General features: G+C 32.6%; 4 protein-coding genes across 5 annotated transcripts in view; 2 read left to right on the plus strand and 2 right to left on the minus strand.

The window, feature by feature from the left end:
- LOC126854687 (matrix metalloproteinase-2-like) overlaps nt 1-4,615 on the plus strand; it is a 165,416-nt gene extending 160,801 nt beyond the window's left edge. For both annotated transcript variants that reach the window (XM_050601653.1, XM_050601652.1), the window contains exons 8-12: nt 973-1,370; nt 1,701-1,999; nt 2,304-2,407; nt 2,635-2,881; nt 3,138-4,615. In XM_050601653.1, coding sequence (XP_050457610.1) covers nt 973-1,370; nt 1,701-1,999; nt 2,304-2,407; nt 2,635-2,881; nt 3,138-3,150 — 1,061 coding nt within the window. In that variant the 3' untranslated portion in view covers nt 3,151-4,615. The remainder of the gene's footprint in view (nt 1-972; nt 1,371-1,700; nt 2,000-2,303; nt 2,408-2,634; nt 2,882-3,137) is intronic.
- Nucleotides 4,427-6,363, minus strand: LOC126854727 (phosphopantothenoylcysteine decarboxylase). Its single transcript, XM_050601727.1, has 2 exons — nt 5,938-6,363; nt 4,427-5,526 (listed from the first exon to the last, which is right to left on the minus strand). Exons 1-2 carry the CDS (start codon nt 6,361-6,363, stop codon nt 5,362-5,364), a joined length of 591 nt encoding a protein of 196 aa, XP_050457684.1. The 3' UTR covers nt 4,427-5,361.
- A 616-nt stretch (nt 6,364-6,979) lies between these two features.
- LOC126854734 (uncharacterized) lies at nt 6,980-7,387 on the minus strand. Its single transcript, XM_050601740.1, has one exon. It carries the CDS (start codon nt 7,253-7,255, stop codon nt 6,989-6,991), a length of 267 nt encoding a protein of 88 aa, XP_050457697.1. The 5' UTR covers nt 7,256-7,387; the 3' UTR covers nt 6,980-6,988.
- Nucleotides 7,388-8,545: 1,158 nt separating this feature from the next.
- Nucleotides 8,546-11,037, plus strand: LOC126854723 (sulfotransferase 1C4-like). Its single transcript, XM_050601717.1, has 6 exons — nt 8,546-8,840; nt 8,931-9,030; nt 9,418-9,583; nt 9,669-9,795; nt 9,887-9,981; nt 10,340-11,037. Exons 1-6 carry the CDS (start codon nt 8,630-8,632, stop codon nt 10,616-10,618), a joined length of 978 nt encoding a protein of 325 aa, XP_050457674.1. The 5' UTR covers nt 8,546-8,629; the 3' UTR covers nt 10,619-11,037.
- The last annotated feature ends 85 nt before the right edge of the window (nt 11,038-11,122 follow it).

Consider the following 11,122-nt stretch of genomic DNA (forward strand, 5'->3'; position numbering starts at 1 on the left):
AATAGCAGTAAAAAAATTTGTTACGCAAAATCTCAATTTTTGTAATCTATTTAATTAAAATGTCTCTCTTTTTTTCGTTCTCCTTGAGTTGAAAAATTGTACTACATAAGTATTATTATTTAATATTGTTTGTTTTAAAAACCAAAATTTGACCAGAAAGAGTGAAACATCGTTTTTGCGCATATATATTAAAAATTTTTATTTATATATATATATATATATATATATATATATATATATATATATATCTGTTATAAAAATTTGTATATGTTTTTATAAATATTTCTTTCAATAACAATACGTTAATAATAACCCCATGCTGTTTGCATCTGCTGATTAAAATATTCCGCCGCGCAATATTGCGCTGTAATTAGCGAAAATATGATATTCAAATGATAAATTTATCTTCTCTTTTCATAACGGGACTATGTCTCATAGAAATGCATTTCCATATAGCTTGTACGTAATTATATTTCTATATCGACTGCGTTTCTATGACAGGATCTCTTTTCACGGATAGTCGATCTCGTCGTGAAAGACGAGAGGATGAATTCATCGCGAGCGGATGCAGGAAGCGAGAACAGAGTCAGCTCTTTTTGCTTCTCTTTGCATTAACGTGTGCGCTTATTCGCGTAGTCACCCTGGAATGAATCGATTTGGAATACGTCCATCAATGTACTCGCACTGATAAGCAACTTTGTCCATATCTGATTGAACCACGTTCATTTATCAACCTACAAATTTCTCTGAAAAAAAAAATGAAGCTTTCGCTTCACAAAAATTTGGCGAATTTTTACATCAGTGTATTATTTTAATTTTTTAAGATATATGTCACACAATTATAGCATTATTATAAAATTATTAGATCACGATATGGATTTAATACGCTAATAAATTCGCTTCTCTCTTATAAAATAATATTTATTAATTAAAATTACGGAATTTTAACACGTAATTAATTTCGTTTTTCAGGTGCTCCCGAGGGTAAGCTATGGGGCAACATACCGGGTGGACCACTGCCACCGCCATCCCCGACGACGACGACAACGACTACGACAACGACGACAACAGCCGCGACGACATACAGGCCCTGGAGGACGAGGCCTACCAGGCCGAATCATTATCCGGACGACGGCAGGCCTCGACAACCGGGTCGTTATCCACAGAAACCTGAATATCGTCCACATAAACCCCATCGTCATCATACGACATGGTCGACGACTACGTCGACATCGACGACGATGAGGCCTACGCCGAGATTCAGACATCGATGGACCCCATCACAACCGGATGACGTGCCCGACAAGTGCGACACCAGCTATGACGCCATCAGCATTATTCGCAGAGAGGTCTTTGTCTTCAAAGGACGGGTAAATATCATAATAATCAAATTGTCAAAAAGAAAACAAAATAATGAGGAAATATAAATTGAGAAAATTTTTTAATAATAAATTTAAACCAAATTATATAATCATTATTTTAATAATATATATCGAAGAAGGGGAAATTTTTTGCTATAAAATCAGGATATCACACATATTATTAATTCTAATATCTTACAAATACATTTATATTATATATCCTGAATTTTATAAATTTAAAATTAAATATTTATATATAATTTTTAATCTTTTTACTAAAGCAAAATAAAATACTCTAAAAAAGACAGCTTCTATTAGGAAATTCTTTTTGATTCACAGTACCTGTGGCGAATAGGCGATCAAGGGATCTATAAGGGATACCCGGCGGAGATCATTAGGTTATTCAACCTACCACCGAACATCGATCACGTTGATGCCGTGTATGAACGTCCGGACAAGAAGATAGTCTTCTTCGTTGGTCGTGAATATTATGTCTTCGACGCCATCAATTTGGAGCCGGGTTATCCAAAACCGTTGACGAATCTGGGATTGCCAGCCTCCTTGGAAAAGATCGACGGTGCTATGGTGTGGGGTCACAACGGCAGGACTTACTTCTTTAGTGGTTCCATGTATTGGAGGTGATTAAAGCACTATTTCTAAAGTTTCTTACATTAAATTTATTCTTTTTTATTCTCTTCTCTATATGTTATCTTCTTAAATTTTTCAATTTCTCTAACACAATCTGTTTCTGAAAAAAAGATAATCTATATCGAAAATCACATTTTACATATTTCATACATTACATTCTTTAAATATACATATTATAATTCATAACATAATATAATTCGAACGTCAATATGTGCAATCCCATTTGCATTTTTCCTTCCGCTTTTAATTCTGCAAATAAAATTCAATTCTCCAATTTAATTTTCTGTCATACAGATTCGATGAATCTGTTAATTACGTGGAGCTCGATTATCCAAGGGACATGAGTATGTTCGCCGGCGTTGGAAATGATATTGACGCTGTTTTCCAATGGAAAAATGGTAAACTTTGCAAATCAATATATTTTCTAGTTCAATATAAATTTATTATAAATTTGACTCTTTCTATCTCTGATATATTATGTAATATGAACTAATATTTAACTTTTAAAAGATATCTGAGAATTTTTAATATAATTTTTATATAAATTCTAATATCTTACAAATAATTCTGTGTGTAACATTGATCTTCAATATAAAATTTTATGATTTATTTGCTTTTTCGGCAGGCAAGACGTACTTCTTTAAGGGTAAAGGTTTTTGGGAGTTTGACGATCTCAGGATGAGAGTGGCTCACGAAAAACAGAAACTCTCAGCGCCGGTCTGGATGGGCTGTCCGCCGCCGGAAGTAGAAACCAATGACATAGAGACTAATCTGCCTAGGAAGTCGAGAATCATCTCGGCTTCCGCCGCCTCCGCGGGAAGAACCGTGCCGATAATCGCGATGATCATTACGACCTTCATCACGAGAATAATGTACGTTTAAAAATGAAATAATTAAAAAATCATTGCATTGAAATCAGTAATTTTTCGAAGCTACAGAAGGCATATTAAAAAAAAAGAATTTTTAAAGAAAATAATTATATTAGATATTATTCATATATTAGATAATATTATTCAATGTTAAATTACGCTTCGTAGGCATTGAGCTTTAGCAGCTAAAATTTAAACAAAAATATAAAAATTAAAAGGCTGCACTGTTACATTTGTTTTTGTCTTCTTGTACTTTCAGATTATCGCTGTAATACAAGTGTCCTTCTAGCCGACGAACGATATTTCGTACAGAAACTTCGCGAAATACGAATATCAGAATTCAGATTTTTCAAGAGGACTGGACGTCGATGAAAATCGGAATATGAAAAATATTTTTGACCATTTTTCTATATCTCTTTTTACACGGCCGCATTTATATATCGAGTAATTAACATAAGATGTAATTTATATTGCACGATCGACGAACAATCGATCCTCAAAAAAAAACGTGAATTTTTGAGGATATTTTACAGATAATCTTGCGCGCGATTCTAGTGATTACAAACTACCACTGCCAAAAAAATCCATCCAATATTTTTCCTTATTCTTTTTGCTACAGAGATTTTAAATCGAGATAAAGAAATCCTTGTTATTTCAAGGCTCAATATGCGCGCTTGATAAGAAACTTCGCACGACTTTCCGTAAATCGTGACGCGATTATTAATTCGGAATCTCTCTCTCTAGGCGAGATGAGATATCTGATTCTGACAAGAGCACGTATTTTATATAAATATTGTATTAATTAATAATATCGCATAATTTAACGAAAGAGGACATAGGCAAAACGCAGTGTCGCCAGTTTCGTAAACTGTGATATTTATATACCGCGCGCGATATCTCGAGTAGTTAGTGATAATGTCAAAAACGAGTAGCGTAAATGCAATCTCGCAGATTTATATATGTATATGGTGCGGTGTATTCCTGAAATGCTTGTATGAATTATGTAAGCGTAACTTCAAATTACAATTAGCCTGAAGTTGATTTTTTCTCAACCCAAGAATTCAATGATTTTTATATTAGAGACGCTTTACGAAAAAATATTTTAGTATAGAAATAAATAAACAGGATCTTATTGCATATTTTGAATCTTGATTAAACTTTATTCGAGAATTTTTTAAACCGAAACTTCAATAAACGTGATTATAATTTTCAAAATCAAAAAATAGAAAAAGAATTGTGTCTGTAATTAATTTTCTTGTAAGAAAAAGATCGACTTCAGATTAATCTCGAAATACGCTTGCAAAGTTTATATTAATATTTCCATATAAATATACACTCCCGTATATATTTATATACATGTTATATATATATATATAATAGTTATATTGTGAGTAATGCGTGTTGCAGAATGTATCGTATGTTTGTAAAGCGTGCAGCAACGAGACAGGGACAAACGATACAAACGATATTATACTTCTTTGTTATCGATTAACTCGATGATTTTGGTTGAGTATATCTTTGTTAAGATTACGACAAAAGCGAAATGCATCAAAGTGATGTGTCTCATTTGCAGTTTAACCAAAAGCATAAGACGAAAAAAATCTTCCCCTTTGTTTATTCCAAACTTAAGAAATAATTATCGTAAAATGTGTAACGTTATATGCTATATGTATTTTATATTGTAAGTTCGTGCTTTATATGTGTATATACGGAAATAAAGTGACTTTGCCGAACAAACTCAATACGCCATTCCCCTGAAAATTTTTAAATTAGATTTATATGCACATATATATTATATCATGGAAATGTTAAGATTGTAGAAACTCTGTAGAGGAGAACACCTTGTATATTTATTTGTTCATATATTATATCATTCATATATTCAACAAAAGCATATACATGTTCTGGCAAATCAACTCTTAAGATATGTCAACACAGAATCTTCTTCTTTACAGCATATCTTTATACATCGCATTTCGGCAACTAGGGACAGATAAAATTACGATTATCTTGTTTGTTCCACTTTGTAAGATTGATTTTCTTATTCCAGGTTGAGCAAAGAATACCATGATGCGCTTAAACACAGATTTCACTCTTTCAGATTCCTACATATTTCTAATTAACAATTTTACATCATAAAATATAACATAATATAGGAAATTTATCTTTCATTTTAAAAAATACAATCCTTAGAAAAAAATGACATAACTTGAGGAAAAACTTATTGACAGATATTATTATTGGTAAACGTAAATTTTTTATCACATAACTCGTATACGGCCCAAGATTTCTGCTGGTCCTTAGGCTCGCAATCCTGGTACTGTTAAATAAGCGACATTGGCGTGAATTTTTTTTAAGCGTATGTTTAAATCACGCCATAGCGCGTCTCTGGAGTTCAATGCGACATGTTTTCGACATCCTCATCGATATTCGCGTGGCCATCGAGGCGGATGGCGGTATGAGGAGGATGACGTCGGCCGCTGCTAGAGAGGCGGATCTAACGAATCCCCCCAGAGATTCAAGGCTCGCAAAGTGGACCGCACAATCGTATCCACTTCAGCCATCGCGCCCATTCCTGTGTCGCCGCACATCAACGTCTTGGATATGCAATGCACCTCCTTGTAGCCCCAAGATTTGAGCAGTGATACCTGAAAAGCAAAACTCAACTTTGACTTTCTGTGTTCATTAAAAATACGAATGAAAAAAATATAAATTGAAAAATAAGATAGAAAAAAAAAACAAAAAAATCTGTCGCTATTTATATTTTGCTTAGATAGAGAAAAAAAATAAAGTATAGAAAGCTAGAAATAGATGTAATATATTTTCTGCTATTTCTACGCTTTTTTTTATTATTGAAAACAAAAGAAAATATTTTTAGAGTAAAAAAATTGAAAAATGAATTTAAGAATTGATTTTTACTGGACTATTTAAATTTTAATATTTTAATGTGTTATGCCACATATTTCAATGGAAGATTTAATTCAATATATATATAGGCAAAATATGCAGAAGATTCTTCTTTTACTCTAACATTTGATATATTACTTCTTTCATCTCACTTGTGGCATGGTGATTGGATGTTCCCACATTTTGGTGTTCATGGCTGGACAAAAAAGGAGTGGCTTTGTATTGTCCCATGCGCGAGCAACGCATGTAAGGATGTTATCGCATATGCCACTGGCAATTTTGCCCAATGTATTTGCGTCCAATGGCGCTATCACAAATACGTCAGCCCATTTCACCAGGTCTATATGAAGCACCGGATCGCCCCGGTCCTGCCAAGCAGCCCATTCCACTGTATCGGACAGTACTTGGATTTCAGGTGGTAGCTGGGCATCTTTCAAGAAGTGCTTGGCTCTCTCCGTCACAACTACTCTCACCTCAAGATTGTTTCGCCGCAGCATCTCCACCAGCTGTGGCAGTTTGATTGTAGCCACACTACCGGTACAACCAATCAATACTTTCTTTCTGGACATACTTGCCATATTTGTTTCCTTTGTTCCCTTATACTATATACCAATCTGTGCGTAAAATGATAAATTTTTGCTTGTCAACGTGATAAATATCAATATTCTCTATTCTATTTGATATTTTAGGCCACTTGAGTTGCAACAGAATCCAACTGCATAACAAGCTATAGGGGATGCTTTACATTAAAGCTTACATTAAAGCTTGAGAATTCACTGGTGTGTCGAGCAATATAATTTAATTTTCAATCTTCCTTCTTATAAGCAGAAGATGCATACACTGATTTTTAATATCGTTCAGTTTTTCTTTCTGTATTGTTCTCTCCCTTTTCAAAAATCTCTCTTTAAATTTTGCAATAACACTAGAATGGAGAAAACGCAAAGTCCTTATCACACCTGGCTGGCAGTGCGAATATTCATGCCTGAACACACTAATTTCGATTGTAAATCACGACTAATTGGTACTCTATTTACATCGAACGTAAGTTCCAAGAACACTAATCGGCTAAGGATGTGCACCCTCGAAGTAGAATCTCCGAAAGAATTAACAGTGATAATGAGAGGATACAGATGACCCCCCCGACTCCTCTACTTGTCAAGAGAGAAAGAGACACGCAAGGATATCTTGAAGATGATCTCGGCGTTACGTTTCGCTGGACACGTCGCTGGTTTCGTTGGCGAAGCCGAGCTTGGACCAATCCTCGCGCGCCATCAGATCGTGGTCCATGCGGCAGCCGAGATACTCCTTGGCGATGTCGCGGCACATCGTGTTCTGATTGCGATTCTCGGCCAGGCAGCGCATATACTTGATCATGGTACGTTTACAACGGCCCTCATGATCCAGCGGGAAACTGCCGCGTTCCGGTGGCGTCGGCGTGAACAGCTTCTGCGAGAACGTGTACGATGACATAATACGTAGATCACTTCACGGCCGTGCGAATCATGCAAGGGCGTATATTCCGGGGGCGAATATATCCACGACGTCGCGATCGCTCGCACCTCTTCAATGACGAAGCGCAACGGCCGCCATTTTGGCCACCACACCCCCTCCCACTGATGTCACCTAACCTTATGTGCAGCGGATCACGTGACAGTTTTGACAGGTCCGTACTTAGATGCATGGTTCTTTTGGAGTGCATGTATAAACTATAATGTATTTTTTTATTACTTATATAATAAAAGAAAATATTTAAATATAGATAAATAAAATATAGAGATAAGAGAAAGAAAAGACACATCAATAAAAATTTTTACAACATATATATAAGGTGTTCATATTTTCTATTCTTTTTCAAATAATGGCCTTAACGATATCACTTCATTAGTCAAATATATTCGCAACTTAAAGTCATATGTCTTTTACGCTACTGCATATGCGCGAAAATCCCTCCATCCAACATTACTGATTTCCTTTCACATTGTAATCAATTGCTCATATTGTATTTTTTCCGCATTATGAATTAACTCTATGCTCGTAAAATAAATTAAAGACACGAAAAAAATTCTATCGTGCAACATTTTATATTCTTCACACGAATCACTCGAGAATAAAAGAGGAGACTGAAAAAAATTTCATATCACAAAGTATTTCGCAATATCAGCTGCGAAGTGCTATGCAAACTACTATGTAAATACTGATTGACAATGTTTATTTCAGATAAAAAAACTTTGTAAATATTTACTTATAAAGAAATAAAAAAATTTATAAATACATATATATTATAAAAAAATAAGAAAATATTAATTAAATCATTGACAAATAGTTTACTTAAATTTTCCACATATTTTTATTTTAAAATTAATTCAAAGTAATTGTTTTAAATTTTATATCTTTTAAAAATTTGATTTTTAATATTTTTTCGTAAATTATCTTTGTACAGATTTTCTACAAAAAATTATTGTATCTTTTCAATCGATATTGTATATTTTCTTTATCGATCGATAACATTATAATTAAAAAAAATATATAGGAAAATATTAACAATATATTTATTGTAAATGAGAAAATATTAATTTAATAATTATTTTTCTCTTATGTTAAATTGCTTTGTGTGTGTATGTATGTTACATATGTAAATATTTTCACAAATATTTTTCCTCTTTTATTTTCATTATATACGCATTGATTAGTATTTATCACTGCTGTGTTTACTAAGAGATAACGATAAGGATTCAATAAATAGCCTCTCCTAAGAGTTTATTTCTTAGGAATCAGCTGTCAATACCCGAACTAGATTTCAAAAAGTCTTGAGTCACTTCGCGACATAGAAACTGTTAAGGAACCATGCCTTTCCCCAAGGACTTAAAAATCCAACGTGTCGAAGGTGAACTAGCGATCGCGCTATCCAAATCGTATCCGCATCACACCCGTGGTTTTGTCAAAATCGGCGAAAAGGAATGGTTCCTGCCATACAAGTACGCCGAGCAAGGCGATAAGGCATATAATTTCGAAACTCGTTCCGATGATACGTGGATCATTACTTATCCTAGGTCAGGTAAGCTATTTTTTGTCCTAACGAAATGCCGTAGTATTTTTTATTGTTTGTATTAATTTCAATTATGATTATATGTCTTGTGTCGATCAGGTACGACGCTAACACAAGAACTCGTATGGTTGGTGGCAAACGATCTAAATTTCGATGTGGCGCATCGAAGGATTTTAATGGAGAGATTTCCCTTTTTAGAGTATATAATATCCATACATAAAAAGATAATAGAGATAAACTTCACATTTTCTACATTTATCTATTTTTAGATTTATATTCTTAATCTTATTTCGTCCAAGTTTTATAGTCGACAAGATTTGGATAAAATTTTTGCGTAAAAATTAAATTCTAAACATTTATTTGGGCACACATCTGAAATGCACAAATAATAATAATAAAATGCAAATAAACTGTTTTTTTAATAACATTACATTTTCGATTCAATAATACATATGGAGAGCGCGATTTTTGTAGAAACGCAAATCATGCACTTTTCTTTTATGTGAAGTGAAGAAATTACGCGAAGTAAATCGTTTATTTTTAAATTAGAAAACACTCTGTTACAAAAAAGGCTTCTCTCTTTTAGTCTTGGATTAATAGTAGAAGATGATGTATTCGCGAGCGACACTCCCGACGAGCAAAAAATATCAAAATATAGCGTCAATTTTGTGCAAAATCAACCTTCACCGCGTTTCATCAAAAGTCATTTCCCTCTCGATTTATTGCCGACAGTCATAAAAAATGATTGCAAAGTAAGCATGTGTGCATGTACATATATGTGTGTCGAAAAATGCAATTTGAAGCGAATCTTTTCAAAAATGTTATTTTCACTCCTAGATCATTTATGTGGCGAGAAATCCAAAAGATATGGTGGTCTCGTGGTATTATTTTCAGAAGGACCTCAAACAGATCCAATACCAAGGAACTTTCGAGCAGTTTTGTATTAATTTCATGAACAATGACAGTAAGTTTTGCGAAGTCTCGATCGATTTTCATAACATAATCTATTTTTAAAATCACCCATCCTTATTTATATATTTTTTTCATAATTTCAGTGATGTGGTCTCCATATTGGGAACATGTAAAATCAGCTTGGGCGATTAGACATAAACCAAATATTTTGTTTCTCTTCTATGAAGATTTAATAAAAGTAAGATAAAGTGATATTTTCTATAAAGATTTGCAAAAATCAAAAATTACAAATCTGAGAAATTAAAATCTAAAGTATTATGAAGAAAATTGATGGGTATAATTAAATTTCGATCATTTTTTACACGAAACAATATTTAAAAATTTTATTTATTTTATTTTAATATTTTTTAAAATTTTATTTTATATATCTTGAGAACATCTCTAAATATATGATTCAATCAGATTTCAATTAACTCCAGAAATCATATTTATATTAAAAATAACGCATTTCTGATAATAAAGATATTATGTTACGCGTTTGTGATTTAATGATATATTATATGATTATATTACATTATCTTATCTATTTTACATAGAATTTAGTCGAGAACATCAAGAAAGTTGCTACATTTTTCGGCAAAACCTACAACAATGAAGAAATCGCTAAGTTAACGGAACACTTAAATATTGAAAATTTCCGCAAGAATTCTATGGTAAACCAAGCGGCGCCTGGTCAAAAAATAAAACCTGAATCATTTATACGGCAAGGAAAGACGAATAATTGGAAAGAAATGTTCACGCCGGAGCTTGAGAAGAAATTTAACGAATGGATCGTCGATAATTTGAAAGATACCGATTTGGTTTTTCCCAATTAAATTTGCCGCAAGAAATATTTATCAGCGCAAATAATTCCATATATTTTATTAAACAATATATATACTGTCTGTTTTAAATAAACAGAATCGCTAATTTTTAAGTTTCTCTAAATAGAGAAACTTTTTTCTTCTAGAAAAAAATAAACTTAAATTGGAGATTTATTAATAAAAGTTTCTTCATGAACTGTGGATATGCAATTTTTTTATTTTGCAAATATCAATTGAATTATATCATGGATTTGCGTAATTATATCAATTGCTTATTTGTAACTTCGAATTTTTTCATTCTATATATTGCTTTTGCTACGTGACAGTTGATAAAAGATTTTTTCATTAAGAATCAATGAAAAGCAAATTTTGATTTTATAATTTTGATAGATTTCACTTTGCGCTACATAGAAAATACAGTTGAATATCATCAATAAGTTTATTGATAATGTGCATGTATATGTCATAACAATTAGAATAATTAGAACAAATAAAAATTATTTAAGTTAATATTAT

This window comes from Cataglyphis hispanica, chromosome 14 (assembly GCF_021464435.1).
Source record: "Cataglyphis hispanica isolate Lineage 1 chromosome 14, ULB_Chis1_1.0, whole genome shotgun sequence".
In the NCBI taxonomy this organism is placed as follows: domain Eukaryota; kingdom Metazoa; phylum Arthropoda; class Insecta; order Hymenoptera; family Formicidae; genus Cataglyphis; species Cataglyphis hispanica.